General features: G+C 31.9%; 1 protein-coding gene across 7 annotated transcripts in view; it reads right to left on the reverse strand.

The window, feature by feature from the left end:
* Positions 1-19,869, reverse strand: part of LOC118737631 (bestrophin-2) — a 50,754-nt gene that overhangs the window by 12,362 nt on the left and 18,523 nt on the right. For 6 of the 7 annotated variants that reach the window (XM_036468256.1, XM_036468261.1, XM_036468260.1 and 3 more), the window contains exons 2-3: positions 11,191-11,452; positions 1,309-1,419 (exon numbers count right to left, since the gene is read on the reverse strand). In XM_036468256.1, the coding sequence (XP_036324149.1) occupies positions 1,309-1,419; positions 11,191-11,261 (182 nt within the window). In that variant the 5' untranslated portion in view covers positions 11,262-11,452. The remainder of the gene's footprint in view (positions 1-1,308; positions 1,420-11,190; positions 11,453-19,869) is intronic. The other variant, XM_036468259.1, reaches the window with a different exon arrangement.

Here is a 19,869-nt window from a genome sequence, read left to right on the forward strand (position 1 = left end):
ACGATCCAAGCCGAAACAAATTGAAAATTTTTGAAGTTAAAACTATTTTCAACCGTTTTTCGGAAACTTTACTCTTGGTTATTATTTATTAGATACTAGCAAATACCCGGCGTGCTTCACTGCGCCTTAAAAGTATTTTTCTGATGTCTGATACCGGTATTGTAAACTTTAATTTATTTTATCAATTTAATTTACTACAATTTTTCAAACGGGTGGCAACCTTGCTCAAAAATATTTTCGGAAGTAAACCTTTCTAAACCACTTCAGTTTGATACCCATATTGAGTTAATATTTTCAAACAGGTGGCAGCCTTCAAAAAATATTTTCGGCTGTACGCCTTCTAAAAACATTCTGTGTGAAAGATGACAATTTTTGGGCAATGTCTTAGGCTCGCGCAAGTCCATCAAAGTTAAATGTGCCGAAAAAATAACAATTAATAAATACATGAATTAATATTTTTTTTTTACTAAAATTGCAAGTATCTTCGAAAGTATTTGTCCTACATAATTTGGTATATGGACTTTCTTTGTAGAGATTTAAAGTAAGCTGAGAGAAATTTTTTTAGCACTGGAACTTTGATGGACTTGGCCGGGCTTCAGATTTTGACCAAAAATTGTCATCTTTCACACAGAATGCTTTTAGATCATAATGAACCCTATTTTTGCTATTGCCAATCAAAATTCTAAAAAAGCAGATTTTCGGCCCACGCTAATGTATAGATGTAGGTAGTCATGCATACGCTCATCATACGAATTGATATAGTAGAATAGGTATTTTAGGGCGCCAGCGGTAACGTCTGTGACCGTCAGTACATGGGCGTAGCCAGGGCAGGCGGGTGCTCGAGCCCCCCCACCTTAAAAATTTTCCTTATATATATATAAAATAGTACCCTGAAATGCCAGCTTAATACTTTGTGTTGTCAGAAATCTACATGTAAAAGAATTTAGTAAGCAATGTTTTGAAGACTATTTTAATCTTTTAATTAATACCTGAACAAATACTTCGAAAAACAAGCTTCAGGAAAGTTTATAAAAAGGTCCTTTGGGGAATTGAATTATTCCACAGATTTCTTTTTTAGTATGTACTAAAAATATTATATATATATGCACAACTTTTCAGCCAAAGATCGGCCAATTTTTATTGGGGCCGAAGTGAGCCGAACTTTTATGAACGAAAATTACTTCTGTTAAATTTTATATGTAAATCTACTGTCGTTGTTCTTTTAATATCATCGAATTAAAAATATATACCAAGTCCTTAAAAGCAACTAAATAAATGCAAGAAAATAGTATAGAAGTGAAAACTTACTGCTTTTGATTTTCATTTAATACAAAACGATACACTATACTAAGTACGTAGTAGAGAAAGAGAAATGCGATGAGATCTAGCCAAACTAATTTATAGATACTGCCGCGCCATCTGTAAAAAATAAAAGTTTTCGTTAATTTGTGCTTTTGAGAATAAAAACTTAAGGTTTATCAATTTTGTGAATATATAAATAATATGTACATGTGTATGTATATACTTTAAACGACGATATGTGTGTATGTAGCATTTATTCGTATACAGATAAAGTGATAAGATATAAGTACATTTTAATAATTTTAGAAAAGTAACAAGTTTGTTTCTGTCTCTGTAAATATGATGAGCTTTAACTTATAGAAGTTAGGTTAAATAAAAAATAAGATCTTAAAAAAAACAGCTACGAAAATTTGTTGTACCATAATTTTAATAGAGAGAAGAGAAGATAGGAAGGAAGATTAATTTAGGTTGAGGATAAACAACCCCTAATCCTAAAAACATATCTGGTCGGTAGAAAAAAGTTTATTGATTTAGACGAAAAAGCACTCCAGTTTTTCTTATAAGACCTCACATGCCAATAAAATCGAAAAAACTTGTTTCATATATATACACTAAGCGACAAATGAAAGTATACACCTTGTTCCAATATAATATTCACAATTATTTTCATGAAACATTTTTGCACCAATTATATGTATGTATATGAAAATATAGTTCATTCTATAATATATACAATATACATCAAAGTTTCACACTTTATATAAAGCTCACCAAAATTCAAAAACTTTCATCAAAATTTTCAACTTTTTCTAGAAAGTTCCCGAGTACGCAGTTTTGTAGTCCATTCAATTTCGGCCTAATGAAGTGCAAGTTTGAACCGTTGATTTTTGAGAATTTCGTTTGGAGACTGCTTTTGCGGTTTTTTATATAAAAATTGCAATTTACAAATTTGATTGATTGATTGATTTGATTTTTTGAAAATTTTTTTTGCTGACGGTTCTCGCATTTTATTTCATAAGAAATTTATACTTAGATATACCCACATATGCAACAAAGTCCACAAACCCGTCACCAAAAAAAAAAAATTCTCAAAAATCAACGGGATTTTTTAGCCGTTTGAAACTTGCCCTTCATTAGACTGAAGTTGAATGGGTTACAAAATAGCACGCTCACAATTTTTTACAAATTATGAATAAAAAGTTGCAACTTTTGCTGACATTTTTTTGAATTTGTGTGAAGGAAGAGAATTTTACCGCCTTCATATAACTGCACCGGAGCAGCAGCCGAAATAATCCTACCGACAACTTAATAAAAGTTAAAGTCATTTATTTAGTTATTAAAATCTTTGTTAAATGTTAATATACAAAAAAGAATTGCTACCACTACTACTACTAATCTGTGGGGCCGTTAATAGACTACGTGTGAGCGAAGTTGATAATAAACGAAATCGAAATGAAAGTTCTTGTTGGTCAAATTCGACCACGCACGATACTTTTGGCGTAAAAAATATGTATGTATGTAATCGCTTTCCATTTCATAGACAGAGATATGTGTAACACACTGCCATAAATTTGATTTTTGCCATAAATTTAATTTTGTCATAAATTTCATTTTGCCATAAATTTCATTTTGCTAAGGCACTGATAACACCGTGCGACAGTCAATTTTATATACGAAAAAAATATATATATTCACAAAAATGGGCTCCAAATATAGTAAAACTGCGTTTTCAGTTTTTCTCTCTGGCGTCAGGATTTTTTTTAAAAGGACTTTGAAATTTCTAGAATATGCTTGAATAAAAAAACAATTCAAAAGATTCGGTTCACTGTAGCATGACAATATGGGTATCAAGTATAAGGAAAAATTCTGTAGAATAGAAAAAAATTTAATTTTTAGGTGCACCAGGACGAATAAGTATTGAAAATGTCTTTTTAAATCTTTATCATTTAATACCCTTGGAAGTTTCCAATATTTATTTTTGAAAAAAAAAAATATATGTCAAGGACTAATATGTTAACTACCACATCCTCGAATTTCGTCCTTCTAACTTTATTAGTTTTAGATAAAAAAAATTTTACACTTCTCTTTATAAGATATTGATAGCTACAATATACATAAATTTAGATACTGGGAGTAGCCAGCCTTTCCCCCAGGGGGCAGGAGTTTATATAGAGAGAAAAAATGTTTTTGATATTTTTTTTTTTTTTAGGTATATAAATAGAAATTTTTGGGTTTAAGAAAGTTTAAGTGTGCTGCTATCCTTTACAACGATACCAATTAAAAAAAAAAAACGGTAAAAACGGTAAAATGGCTCGAACTTTTTAAGTGACCTAGTACAAGTCGTAGAGCTGGCCGAGTAATGCAAGAAACTGTTTTGAACATTTTTCTAATACCGTCGAACTCTCAACTTATTTAAAAAAAAAACATTTTTACATAACTTCCCACACTAAGCAATTTTCGGCTCGGTTATTTTTTACCCAATTTCAACATTAACATAATCAGTTCTTTGATTGGTCATACATATCTCCTGAACGGGCAGAGATAACTTCAATTAAAAAGAAAGTGTAAAACTCCATCTTTTTTGTACAACATCGAGAACGTGAATATTTTTTTATATCTGGCCGTTCAGGAGATATAACCAATTAATGAAATGATTATGTTAATATTTATTAAATTTGCGAGTTTTCGCAAAATAAGAGGATTATTTCAAAACAAAGTACTTATAGGGAAATAAATATTACCTAGACTTCTTCTAAAGTACGTCAATATCTTGGCTATCCGAAAGAAAAAAGGTTTCAGGTAGCCCACCTCACGTATTTCGAATTAATTTTAATTTAAAGTTTTAATTTATTTTTTTATCCGCCACTGCTTTACGAAACAATTAATATCTCAGGCCCAATATTGATAGATCCTTTACAAATTCTTAAAGACCTGCAAACATGATTTTTTCCTTTATGGTTTATGAACAATCGTATGCTTAGGTATGGAATATTAGTCTTAAAATAAATTATTATTTTTTTTTATAAATCTCTCACTCTGTGTCAATAAAAAAGTACGAATTGATTTTTTTGATATAACCAATTTTTCGAGGTATGATGTTATAAACAATGGCTTTCGCCGAGACACCTAGTATTTTGGATGTTGAATAACTTTTGCAGATTTCATTTTTTGTTTTAATCCCACCAGTTTTGCCATATCTTAGAGGTGTTTGTACATTATACTCAGCTTACAACAAAATAATAACTTTAATTTAAATAGCTTGGAGTGTCTCAAATGTATTTATTGTTGTAAAAGCTGAAGAATTGAAGTTGAAGGGGTAAAAACTTATAAAGATATATCACCAGAAAATACTGAAAATTCCCTTTCGATAATATGCTCTTTAAAAAACATTTATGAACTTTTTAAAGTTTCATAAATTGAAATTTATTTACTTAAAATTAACAAAGAACTGAAACATTTTTAACCGACTTCAAAAAGAGAGGGAGGCTATCAATTCCTCGGAATATTTGTTTTTTCTTTTTTTATGTATGCTACCGTAATTTGGCTTAGATCCGATCATTGGATCATGAAAAAATTAACGGTACCCCTAAATTTCTATGAGAATTGAAGTCGGTTGTGTTTTTTGCTTAAAAATTACTTGTTTAATAAAAATTTATATAAACACAACGATGCGCTCAACTTTCAAAAGTAAAAAAATTGTTAAAAAAAAGTTTTAATGTTCATTTTCCTCGATTTCTGGTTTCTGGTTTTCGTTGAAGCTGGTGATTTTCATTTTTTAATATTTCGAATACCGAAAAAATTTACAGAACTTGTATATCTATTATGTAGCTCATTTTGGTTATGCGAATTAAAGTTGGTAAATGAAATCTTCAAGTCTTTGTTAAGTACATAGTAAAAGTGGTAAGCGCTTTTGGGCTGTAGAGTGTAAAAAACAACAGTAAATGAGTATGCATTGCATATTTTTAGGACACTGTTTTCATTCGCAGTTAAACTTTTAAGAGCTCTGAAGAAAAAATAATTCATCCAAAATGGCGCACAAAAAAATGGAAAGGAAATTTTCTTTTTATAAAAATTTAATAAAACAGTTTGCAACTCTCAAGAAAAAAATGCTCGTAAATTTATTTCTTCAAGAAAATTTACAGCAAAACCAAAGTGCTTTTTCAAGCAACAGAAATAATAAGAAATATTTCTTGTGATTGTTCTAGAGAGCTGGGTTCTAAGCTTTAAAATACAGTTTGTATTTGGCTTTAGGAGGGGTTAGAACCCCAAAGCCCACCCCTTGTGTGCGTTAATGCTATGAGTATAATACATACATACTATATATGTATCCCAAGAACGTATGCGAATTTCACTTGATCTTTATTTAAATTATCAGTTGGGCCACTATTATTTATAACAATACCAAACTAGCAATCGTATGATTCTAAGTACGTACAAAATTGCTAAAAGTCGATAAGATTTCATTTGGTTGTTTTTTAGTGTGAGTCATAACCAAGAAAGTCATAACAGAGGTACATAAATTCGTACTAGGTAAAGAGTAATCCGCCGAGTTATGCTACACATGTATCGCAATCAGTGATCGGACTTTGGGAAAAAAAAATTCAGTGCGTTCTTGAAAAAAAAACGTGGTACATTTACAAAAAATTTGGTTCACCTCAGGTTTTGGAGCAAACTTTTTACAAAAATTAAACAATTCTGCAAGGTTTCACCTAAATTGCAAACTTTTTTATTAGAATTTCAAAAAAAATAAAAAATTTTAAATTTTAGTAACTAAAACACTGCGAAAAAAACTAAAAATTTTGAAAACACACGAAAAAATCAATATATTCACAAAACTAGGAGACAAAAATATAGTATAACTGCGTTTTCAATTTTTCTCTCTGATGTCAGAATTTTTTTTTAAAGGACTTTGAAATTTCCAGGATATGATTGAATAAAAAAATTATTTAAAAGATTTGGTGCATTGTAGAGTAACAATATGGGTATCAGTTAAAAGGAAAAATTCTGTAGAATTTAAAATAAGTTTAATTTTTTGTTGCACCAGGACGAATAAATGTTGAAAATTTCCTTTCAAAAATTTATCCTTGAATATCCTTGTAAACTTCCAATATTTATTTCCGAGATAGTGGCCTTCGAAGTTCGAAAAAGGATCTTTGGTAAAAAATGTAAATAAGTAAAAAAACAGTCGTAGACCGTCTTTTGCTCTTATTTAAATGCTTTATAACTTTTTTTTGCAAACTTATATTACAGGTGCTATAAGGGGGCAAAGGACGGGTCTTCGAAAAATTAAAAACCTTATATTTCAAACAATTTTGAACTGATTCTGAAAAAGTTGGTATCGTTGTAAACGTGACTAGACCCCCATCTTCTCTTCTATGCATATTTGTATACTTTATATGTAAAAACTTGAGAAAAAAAAACATTTAAAAAGAAAAAATACCTTTTTTATAATAAACAAATATTTTAAACAAAAAAATTACTAATCGATTTTTAAAAAGTTGGTATCGTTGTAAGCGCAATCAAGCTTTCTTTCTTCTGATATGCGTGTTTTTATACTTCGTATATGAAAATTTGAGAAAAAAACATTTAAAAGCAAAAAATACCTTTTTTTATAGAAAGAAAAAAATTTTTACAAAAAAAATCCTAACCGAGTCTTAAGCATTTGGTATCGTTGTACGGGCGATTAAATACTCTTGCTGCTGTTGAATGCTTCCTATATATACAGGCCTATTCTACGTTGGTAACAAAAATTTTGTTACCGGTAAATAAAGTTCCTGGTAATTTTTAAACCCTTTTCGCATTCTGCGCACTGCTAAATTTGTTACCATCTCATAAACAGGTAACAAAAAATTGACCCGTGAAGTATGCAACAAAAGAATTTATACAAACCTTCATAGCTGGATTGTCGAATAGATTAAATTGTTACCAAGGTACTTAGAATTGCGGTTACAAGAAGTGGTGTTATTATTTGGAAAATTTTCCGGTGTCAAAATGTTCAGTAACAATCGGCCTGTTAAAAGCCTAAAATACGTACCAGATAATACCAGAAAAGTTATACTTTCTTAATCCCAAAAATTTTTATTTACTTACACAAAGAAAGAAAAATTTAATTAAAAACATTTTTTCTGCGGCCTTGTATACAAAAAAATTAGTGTCAGTTTATTCTTTTAGAGCGCATACATGGTTCCAAAATAACGATTCCAGTATCTTCATTTATGTATGTATATTTTAACCATCAATATCTTATAAAGAGAAGTGTAACATTTTTTTTTATCTAAGTACCGCTTAAAGCCGCTTTCATCAGCAATTTAAATGGAAAATAATTTTTTTATTTTCTGTAAATTTTCACATAAAAAAACTAAAATCATTTCTCACTAAAATTCCTTTCGGGATGTTGACTGTTAGTGAATAAACACAATCCTGGTCATTAATTTGGAAAACGCTAAACAGCGATATAACAATATTTCTCAAAACTATGACGACAAAGATGTATATAATTTGCAAATGTAAGCAAACAAAGACATGAGAGTGTGCTAAGGGCTTATATATTTTCATCGAAGCTGGGTACTCTTTGATGGCAGACGTCATATTCGAAAAAAAAAATACATACATACCACATTGTGCAAATATTTTCGTTAGGAACGAAATATCTATTTTTATGTTGAACGGCTGGATAATATTTGGTTTAGTTCTTTTCGCTTAATATCAATAAGTGATTTATTTGTAAGAATGCAAATGCTTATATCTTACTCATGTGCAAATGTAAAAAAAAAAAAACAAAAAGAAAAAGTTTAAAAAAGCAATTGCCACATTCTGTGAATTTAATTAGCACCTTTCTAGAAAGAATACAAAAAAGTATAACCTTAATAGCTGTGTAAACATTAATAAATGTTTGCACATCTCATCGGCCTTATCGCATGGAAGTTGATGTATGTACTCATAATTTTACCCAAATGGTAATAAACAACAAAAATAAGTACCTATGTACTTCAGCAAGTTTGGATGTAGATGACAGATGTATAATAATATAACTCATATTAGGTGATACTGCTCACCGTGACAGACTATTTATTAATGTCAATATATGTATATCTTATTTATCAGTTGCAAGCATTCAAATTCATAATAACGACATACTCATACAGATTTAGCTTACTGGCAATAGTATCTATAAATAATCATGCCTACATACATGTGTACATTATGTATGTGTGTACATTAAATAAACAAATGTCAAATAAAATCGCAGGTTCAAAGTCATAATATACATTGTAATAGAGTAGCATGATCGCGACAAATGAGAATAATGTGTACATAATAGGTGTGATCCGGTAAAAGGGAAACGAGTTGAGAGAGGAATTGAGGTAAAAGCTATTGGAAAAAAACTTCGGCGGAATTGATAGCAGTCGACAACCTCCATGGCAGCCACGAAATGCCGAACATTTCCTAACGAGATGTCTGAATCATTTCGCCAAAGGTGATATCGGTTCTAGGAAATTGCAACATTGAGGGCAATTGCAAGGCCGATGAACTGGCGTGACACAAAACTTTTTATTGATGATATAAACGATGAAATAGGCAATACCGAGCCGAGCTTCTCCTGCAATTTGTGGCGAGCGCCTTGATGTTGTCACACAAGGGGGAGGAACATACAGTTTTACGCCGACTCCGAGCGGCGATTGTATTTTTATGAGAAGCTGTTATTAATGGCAGAAATACTGCCTAATTGGCAGAGATTCAAAAGGGGGTTAGGAGGGATTGGGAGTGGTTGACCCTACATGCGGCATCACAATGAGACTGGAGTCTAAGTGAGTCTTATAGATAACCGCCACAACCTAACATAACATATTTCGACTAGGTATCGGACCCTGGACCTATCGATTTGTAGGGTCCACCTCTTACTACTCGACCAAATTCGTAAGTAATTTTAGTTGTTTTACAAATTTTTGTAAAAAAAAAATTGGGGAAAAAATGTCATCCTAGAAAACGGTGCACCCCCTTAGATTTTTCCTGCTGGTATTTGTAATATCTATAACAACTTTCAGTTTCCTACTGCAACCAATACAGGGTGCTTAATAACCTTGAAATGCGCTACTGGATAATTTAAATTTGAAATGTTCTTAGGTTACTTAACCAATTGTTTGATTAATGTATATACCCAATACTTCTAGAGTAAAAACTGAGCATTATGACCATCCATTAAGTTTATACTTGGAAACGTAAGGTTTGCTACCAGCACCTCTCCCGGCAAGATGAAAAATTTTGGAAGGCGCCCAAACCCTGTTTCGGAAAATTTATTTTTGGACCAATCTAATGTGATATGTATGAGCTGAGTGTAATAATTTTTGGTATGAAAAAGAAACAGGAAATAATATTACTCATACGCCATATTGCCCATGGCTATTTATGTACATACACGTACATGGCGTATGAGTAATATTTCCCATATTAAAATTTTAATTATTGTCCATTCGCAATGCAAACTTAAAATTAAAGTATCATGGGAAAATTACCTGATCTAGAAAACCGATATAGAGATCCGTAATCTTCGACTCAAAATTAAGTTTACGTATCTTGGGGTTATTTTTGAGTAATTTTAGCGATCGTTTATTCTAAATATCAAATATTCCCATTATTTATGGTACTCGATTTCATTCATGTGACTGCCTTGGCTGCCTTAGCAGTAGCGCATCCTGCTAGCCCAGTTTTACTAAGACCTTAGCGACAGTTTCTGGCTCTATCTGACGAATGGCTTGCTAGATATTAGTGCATGAATCTTTAATGGATTGTTCGCATAATATGGGTCCTTCAAGGCATCCCACCAAAAGAATTCTAACCGCGTCAAATAGCAGCTCCGAGCTGGACAATTAACGTAGGCGAGACGGCTAATAACACGATTAGCGCTGAAAATATCAATTACGGCTTGAACCGTGTGGCACGGCATGCCATGCATCTGAAGCCAAAGATCGTCCAAGTCCATGTTGTCAATTTCCGACCACAATGATGTCATCGCTCCTAACTGCCACTCTCTGAGCATGCATTGGACCCTACGAGATTTCCGTTTCCCAGATGCGGCAGTTTTACCTGTTAACATAACCGCCGAGATGAAAATGCGCTTCGTCAGAAAATGTGATTTTCGATAAAAATCTTTTTTCTATTTCGTTTGCATTATTTCCCAACGTTGTTCAAGCGTAGAGCGATTCACTTTGTTCCGCGGAGATATACTACTGACTTTCTGTCAAAAATAGCATATCGCCCACCTAGATCTAAAGTGAGCTAACTCAAAATTCATAGAGAGAAATTTACTTGCTTGTGGATCGTTCAGATTCAAAACAATTAAGACAAAAACAGGTATAGCAGTAGTTTTTAGTTAATGTATATAATCATGAAAAAATCCATTAGTTGGATGTAGTAAGCCCTATGAATTGATTTAAGCGAAAAAGATTTCCCCAAATTTTTTTCAAGTTGATCGCACTTTAGATCTAGGTGTGCGATATGATTTAAAAATAAACACTATATGGACCACCCGTTATAAATGCAGGATTCTGAGCATTTTGCTCTTCCCTTCTTGATTGGCGCAGTCAGCACATAAGCGATTTCGTTCTTAGAAAAAAAAATAAAAGGAATTTTCCCTGTGGGTTTTTTTGTTGTCTAATTTCAATTTGTGTCAGCTGGTTTCGCGTCTGCAAGTGAACATCAGATATATGTGTGCTTATCTATATGGGTCTATATACATACTATGTACATACATATGTTTTGTTTGTATTCATCTGCAGTGCTAAATGTTTTAATTATCGCCTTATGTCTACAACAGGCTATAAGCATACATATCTATAGATAATTCACACTTACTTTAGAAATATTGCAAAATACATATGATTCACTTACCTTCGCAGCAATTTCAGAAAGCAGCCAAAGCCTCTACAGGTTGCTACCTCCGCCGTGTAGGTTACTGTCATTTTCTCGCACTTTTTGGTTTTTTGTTTATCACAATTGGCTTTTAAAAACGTTTAAAGTAATCTCTTTGAGCTTTTTAGTATCTGCATTTACAATTTGTCGCTTTTTGTCACAATTTGAGTGCATGACGGTATTTCAATGAGCATGTGTTGGTGTTTGATTGTAAAAATCCATCTTAGTTGGGGCAGCATAACTAAAAAGTAAAAATCAAATATTAATCAATATATTGATGTATGTATATGCAAATGTAGAATATAACTATGGAAAGTTCTAAAAAGTATGCCAAGTATTTGTAATTTTTTGTAACTCAACTTCAACTTAAAACACAAATGATGTGACGCCAAGCGTTGTTTTGTTTACTTTAAACAGATTTTTGTTTGTTTGATTACGCATTTATTCTGCACTTCATAGACGCTTTTTCATATTTCGGAAGCATAACACAAACATTTGTATTGTCATTTTAACATTTGAATCGGGGATTTTGGCAAACTAACAAATAATAGCAAGTACCCAAGGCGCATTCATATAAGGTGGTATAAGTAAAAATCCCATGTATTTTGTTATTGCTTTTTGATACTTAGGTATGTCAAAACAAAATAAAATTGGAGATAATTTTCGTTAATTCGTTTTGTTGACATCCTAGAGTCACGCCGTTCCGTCTTGATTGACATTCTAGTGTACTAGTTTAGAGATAAAAATGTCAAATCAGCTGCTCTAGTAACGCCACCTTGTATAAATACGCCATTGTACAGTTTGAATCAATTTTCTTACAATCGTTTAAAAAATTTTGATAAAAAAATATTTTTTTCTTTTATTTAAATAACTAATTTTTCTGTTCAAAAACTTCAAATCGCTAGCATGGAAAAACATAAAACGACTCTGTTGGAAAAATAATTCTGCGTTTTACCGACGATTTTGTAACCGCACAATTTTTATTACCAAACATTTTTACCACATCTTGTTGTCAATATAATCCGCAATTCAGCTATGTATGAAGTTTTGCAGAAATTTTGGTATTGCCTGTTCTACAGGCAATATTTTTTCACTAGCTTATAAGAAGTTATCAAAATTTACCCGTTATAAGAGTGCACAGAATAAAAAAGGGCTCAAAATTGAGAAGAAATTTATTTACGGGTTAAAGCATATCTTTTTACCAGCGTAGGTTACATAATAAATCTAACAAATTTTGATTGATCTCAATTAAGCTTGGCTTTTTGTTTCTCTCAATTCTTCATAAGCCACGACAAGAGACAAAAGTAAAATAAATAATCGTACAAATCGCCGGGAAAAAATTGACATAGGACGTTTTGCAGTATCACCGACGAAATGCTAATGCTGCACAATAGTACAAACATCCATACATATACGTACATATATCTAATGGTTGACGGCATCAACTTGATGCCAGTTTTTAATTAAATTCCCCAGTCAAGCGTAATGCCATAGTTTGCTTATACGGTGGCGAGAAAGTAAATAGGGAAGAGATACTTTAGCAAGTTTTGGATATTTTTTTAGTTTTAGAAGTGTTTATTGTTTTGTTTTCTTAAGAAAATATAGTTTATTTATTATCTAACCAGTAATTTTTAAACAAAAAATAAAACCGAATTCTCATATCAAAATTCAGGAGTACCGTTAATTTTTGTTCGTCGAATTTTTATAAATATTCTACAAAGTTTAGAATTTTTATTTACATGATTTTTTAACCGACTTCAAAAAAGGAGGAGGTTATCAATTCGTCGGAATATATATTTTTTATGTATGTTACCGCATAGCTTTGCACCACGTCAACCGATTTCGATTTTGCATCGGAAAGGTAGCGTCTCAGAGGTGGTCCCATCCTAATTTGGTTTAGATCCGATCATTGGAAAGTGCAAGCTTGTAGGAATTACGGTTAATTTTTGGCAATTTTTTGTTCGCGCATTTTCTTCCATACAAAATATGTTGGACAACTTTTTTGCAGGAAGATAATGAGCAACACCTTCTACAAAAGAAATTGCCAAAAATCAACGGCACGTCCTACTACTTCAAATTAGCACTTTGTTATACTTAAATGGGATACAAAACTTCATACTCAGTATGTTTCTAAGAAATATAATTAAAAAGCTCAAAATATTGATGAAACTTTGACAAAGTTTGCTAATTTTTGTACAAAATTTGAATTTTTTGACTTACATGGTTTTTGTTAGATAACAAGCTACACTTTCACAAAAAACAATAAACATTAAATAAACGGAAGGTATATAAAGAAAGAATGCTAAAATATGTCCTCCCTATTAATATCTTCGCCACTGTACATATGCGTGTATATTCTAAAAGTCGTGTACTATAAAATAATTGCACATTTAAGTACAGACTTATTGGAATATCGAGCCCTAGGTAGGGATGTTCAAATAAAATCGCTGTTTCCGAAGCCGCTTTTTATTAATTTGGTTAATGATCTTTTTCAGTCTTTTTTAAATTCAGGTGTTAATGGTTTTTTTTCTTCTTTTAAACCAAAAACCGCCAAATCTTGAAAAAGACCAGCGCGAAAAGGCTGGCCACTCACCACCTATTTGTCGACTTCAAAGCCGCTTTCGATAGCAAAAAAGTGCGACTCCCTTTCATGTGATTTCTTTAGCATTATGCTAGAGAAGATAATAAGAGCTTCAGAACTGAACCCGCTCAGCAAAATTTTTTTACTAGAGCGTGCAATTGCTGGCGTACGCCGATGACATCGACATCATCGGTAACAAGAACCGCGAATTCTGTTTTGTCTTTTCCAAGCTGGATAAGGAAGCAAAGTGATTGGGTCTGGCGGTCAACGAGGATAAGACGAAGTATAACCTACCTACCATCACACAAACAGTCAGAGCATACGCGTTTTGGCACACACGTCACTGTTGACAGTTACAAGTTTGCAAAAGTATACGAATTCGTTTATTTGGGAACCAGCATTAACACCAATAATAATGTCAGCAGAATATCTTACGGGCCTGTATGCGTTGGGGACGGCGACTACCGCAGACGACTTAACGATGAGCTGCATGAGCTTTACAACGATATATACAAAGTGCAGCGAATTAAAATTCAGCGGCTTCGCTGGCTTGGCCATATCGTTCGAATGGACAGAAACGCTCCTGCTCTGAAAGTATTCAACGCGGGCTGCGATGCTGGTAACAGAGGAAGAGGAAGGCCTCATCTGCGTTGGAAAGACCAGGCGGAGAAGGACTTGGCTACACTGCGTTTTTGGAAACGGTGCCCATCCCTAGCCCTAACCGCCAAAAAAAGTAAGAGACATTTTTCTCAAAATTTTCTTTTTGATGCAGAAATATTCCCAGAGAAAATGTGAACTTTACGCTGTACATAAAGAAATTTGTAGAAAATTCTGCAGAAATTCTAAAACGAATTCAATTGTGATGCAATTTGAGAAAATTTAGTAAAAAATATTCACGGCAGTGTAATTAATTACACCAGGTATTTCTTATGAAATTCTGTTATCGATAGAAAGGTCTGTTCTCTTTTGCAAAATTAGCCTACTCACATCCAAAAAATGGTTTCTTACAAAGTTCTGGAATATCTGTTCATTGTTATCTTGAGAACCAGTGGAGGCATGTTTGAGAAATTCAAGTTAAAAAAACAAATCCTTAAAAAGTTCCCTAAAATTACATTAAAAATCGGCTTATTTCGAAAATGTATGAAAAATTTGATGCGGTTCCCGCAAGGGTTAATTTTTCAAGTACCTTTTCGATAATGTTTTGAATTCTAAGATCCGTCAAGACATTCTAGTCCAAATAACGACTACATAAAACATGTTACCATTGAAAACTTATTGGCAGGTCCTTTAGAAGTGGAGAACTAAAACTAAGTATAAAACCTAGACTAAATTGCTTGATTCGCTTGGGAAAATTTTTTTTCGTGAAGTACATGTATACGTATGCATGTATATTCCGGCATGGATACCCCAGTAAAACAATTACACATATCGCACACGGTCTTCAAAATAGTCACAACTCAAAATTTGGCATTTTTGAAATTATGCGCTAAAAATTCGCACAGAGCTTTTATTTACATACCTTTCAGCCCGGAGCAAATTTCTATTATAATTTGTTAAAAAAAACCTAGGGTAAAGTCGCCCTTGCTCATATGATTAGCATGTGTTACGAAATAGTTTTTCACATTTTCTGACGAACGTATTATTTTGAGCTGTGACTCTTTTGAAGACGGTGTGCGATATGTACATACATACTTATGTACGTTTTCAAACAAGTGGCAAAAATAAAAAAATAAAATATCAAATAAATCAGTATAATATAATATGCTGGTATCTTTAATCTTAAACATTAGTATGCAAAGAATTGCTCGTTGTTTTCAATATGCAAAAATTAATCTGAGAATTTTTACATACATACATGTGTACTACACAACAGTGGCGGATACAAGGGGGAGGGGTTGGAGGTGACGATAAGTAAAATAAATTACATCAAAAAAAATATAGTATTATTTACTAGCAGACGCGGAGAACTGTAACCCAAAATAATTTTTTGGTTTGAAATATTTTGATTCATCCACCAATTCACATTCACGATTTCCAGTCGCACATTTATCTGATAAGACTATGGTTTGGTGGTCGTCAGAAGGCATATTTTCATTACCGTCTTAAACAACTTAACGAAGGTGTTATGTCCGTTAAGTGCTTGCAATTCATAGCATGGTTAATCGCACAACGAAATAAATTTGAAAAAACTTTTCCTATTCACTCCCTGGTGGTAACAATTATCCGATTCGATGTTAAATCTGTTCATGAAACTGTATAGCATTTATAGTTGGTAGCAATTTTGAAATGGGTGTGTATCGTTGTTCTATAGAAATCCAATATACATAGACTTATTTCAGACGAAACATCTTAAATGTCTTATGACGGAGCGCAATGGTTCTGGTGGTTGATTTAACGGTTATCTTTTGAGATTGACCCCTGGACAAATCAATCCTGTTGTCTCCGAATGAAACTTTAAAGCATAGTAATATTGGCAAATCACATCGATTGGGCCAATCGGAACACATGTAAGTACGATATACTCAGTGGGGAAGTAGGTCGATGTTATCGGATATTAACTTTTTCTCACTTGACGACTTTTAGTAATAACTTGACTCCAGCGGCACCCATGCGGATAGGTAAAAGTTTCAGTACGTTTGAAAGGCGCCACTCTTATCAAATAACTTTATGTATATATATGTATATATTATTTTTTATTTATGATCGGGTATGAAACGTTTATTATGTTTAGCATAAAAAAATTCTTTATAAATTACTGTCGATTCCTCGATGAAAAACTTTGAGAATTTGTTAGACCTCAATGAATTTTAAAAATGTATAGCTCTTAATATGGAAAATCGAGCACGCCTAAACTGAGGTATTCTTATACATACACATACTTAGACATTTATAACTATAAATTGATAATTAATACACCGTTATAAGCGGCAAATCCCCTTTTATTTAGGGTGTATAAACTTGTTTATCGGAGTAACAGAAAACATTGTTCAGGCAAATGCATGATCCAACCTAGGAAAACCCGGTCCTTTAAAAATTCAGAGAACAGTCTTTTTCAGTTATTTTTGTCCTGCAAGTTGAAGTGTGTCTCGCGATAGATATATTTGAACAGCCATGGTTTTATTTACAGATATTATTTTTTCTTTACATTATACTTATGTGTATGTATTTATTTATTGTTTTTGGCTTTAACTAGGTCGATTCAAAATACGTACATATGCATATGGGGCGTTCCATACCAAAATGGACGGGGTTCACACTCCATGTGTTTGATTTGTTTCAAATTTTTTGGGTTGATGATTAAACATAAATAATAAATAAATATTAAATTTGAGCTCGATTAATACATTTTTAAAAACTTTACAGCACAAAAACAAAGCAAATCGATTTAATAGTTTTCCAAATATATTTCGAGAACGGGGCGAGGAAAAAATTTGAAAAAAATTACACATACACACATCAAAATTTGCGTTTATTTTTAATATTTTTATGCTGACGGCTCTTTGGACTTTTTTCTTAAGGAAGAAAATGCACAAAACCGTTTCAAGGAAAATTGAAAAAAAAATTAACGCCGGTTTTGCAATCGCTTAAAACTTGCACTAAAACTTAATCGGCTACAAAATGGCATACTCAAAAAAATTTCAAAATTGGTAAATTTGAAATGCACTCATTTTACACAACTTCGGTGTAAAAAGAAATCATAACTCAAAGTATGGTAGAGTGCACCCCGTACTACTATACTTAAATATTGCGCAGTACTCAGAGCTATCATTGTATTTATTTTTTTTACTTTTTTTGAGATGGCATATTTTCAAAAACTATTTTTTTATCAAAAAAATTGTATGTGAAAAAATTTTCAAGAAAAAGAATTTAAAAATATTTATTTTCATAGAGAATTTTGATGTGTGTATGTGTTTTTTTTCAATTTTTTTCCTCGCCCCGTCTTCGAGAAATTTGGAAAACTTTTAAATCGATTTGTTTTTGTTTTTGTACTGTAAAGTTTTTAAAAATGTGTTAGTCAAGCTAAAATTTCATAATTATTTATTATTTACGTTTGTCCATCCACCCTAAAAATTTTGAACAAATCAAACTTCTGAAGTGTGATCCCCGTCCATTTTAGTATGGAACGCCCCATATAGACTTGCATCAATCAAGCGGCATGCGCAATTCTATTTTCTGGACTTTTTTTATACTACCTACATATGCACGCATTCATTTCAATTCTATAATTCAGTGAAAAAATTAAAAAAAAAGTAAATATGTTAACATCACACTATTATTATTCTACAGTGTAACTAGCATCGGAGGTCGGTCGGACAGTACATACGTATGTATGGCTAACTCCACGGTAACGGATGTTAGATTTGAATTTCCATTTTAAAGCTAATAACAAAATTTTATATCAAAAAAGATTTGAAAACGTCTCTAATTTGTTATTAAAGACCAGTGTAGTGTTCGAAAGGCTTTAAATGAAAGCAAAAAAAAAATAATAATTACTTTATTCAGGATTCTAGAAAGCAGACTATGATGTGAAGTGCTGGCGAACTAATCGTGTCCATTTTTAGCCAAGAACATATATGAACTACTTAATTCGAACATATAAGTATGAACGAATTTAGTTAATAGTAGTACCAAAATAAGGATTTAATGATGAGAAAAATCGTACTGACTGTGAATAAAAACGTAATAGTGGAAAATATGTATGAAATAATGCTTTGAAATTTTAAACCCCCACCCGGCAACTTGGATCTATTTACTCTGACTTAAGAGAAGAAATGCAATTAAATTCATAAAATTCGTTTCTTCGCATCCGGTTAGGAATACCGTGGAATGCACCAGATGTAGACGCCATGAATTATTACTTAGTTATGAGAGGGAATTAATTGAATGGTTGAATAAAAATACAAATATGTATTAATATTAGATATCTAAATAGATATAAAATTTCTTTGTCATTCCCGAGTTATACAAGTTTTTAAAAATAGAGGAAAAAGTAATTAAATGACAGTTGGGACGAATAAAATGCTGAATAAACTCTCAACGTATCTACTACTTACTATCAAGTTGATTTATATTTTTTAAAAATAGATTTTTTCGTTGAAATGGTATATAATTCTTGAAAATCAATATTTTTCGATCGGAACACTCTTTTTCACTTCATGAGATTCCCAGTAATAATACCAAATTATTTATTTAACAATTTTTTCTTAATAACTGTATTTTATGGGTCCGCCAAAACCCCAGAAAATGCAATGAGGGATAAATAAAAATCTTTAGTACTAAAAAATGGTTAAATAAAAAACTGTGTGATTGCAATTACCTGAAGAGAACCACCATATTACATACATATCATATTCTTAAAATTCATCAAAATTTCTTTCACGTCCCTACGATTAAGTATACAGTTAGCTTTAAGCAAATATACATTGCATACCTAAAGCGTATGAAACTGCTTTGAGATTTGCTGATTGTTTTAGGTTTTTTTTTATGGCTATCACAAGCCTTCGAGCAATAAAATACGCCTGGCAGCACTTGACTCTAAAAATAATTGCCAATTGAAATTAATCTAACTGGCTTTCTTATCTTTCAACTGTGCTCTTAATCATGAATACATAAATATGTATGTACATCAGAATGTGTCAAATAAAACGAATGTTTTTTCTTTCGGTCCCATATGAAGATTTCGTTGTCGGTCACAAAAAAGTAATTGTGGCAAAATTTCAGCCCTTCAGATATTTTCGCTATTGTTTTTCACAAAAAAAAAATTTAATATAACAAATAAACTAAATACAGCGTTGTAGCCCATTCAATTTTAGTATAGTAAGTGCAAGTTTGAAGTATATAGCTAGGATTGAAAAATGAATATAGAGGGCTGAAATTATGCCACAATAAAATTGTTTCTGACCGAAAACGAAATTTTCATATGGGACCGAAAGAAAAAAAACATTCGTTTTATTTGACACAGTCTAATGTACACACATACATACCCTGCAAACTAAAGTTCCCGAAATCTTAACGAGATCCTTAGGAGTATCTCATTTATCTAGCGATTTTTTTCCGAATCTTCAAAAAAAAAAATT

The sequence above is a fragment of the Rhagoletis pomonella genome, unplaced genomic scaffold, assembly GCF_013731165.1.
Source record: "Rhagoletis pomonella isolate Grant_MI unplaced genomic scaffold, Rhpom_1.0 Rhpom_scaffold_00004, whole genome shotgun sequence".
Lineage (NCBI taxonomy): Eukaryota > Metazoa > Arthropoda > Insecta > Diptera > Tephritidae > Rhagoletis > Rhagoletis pomonella.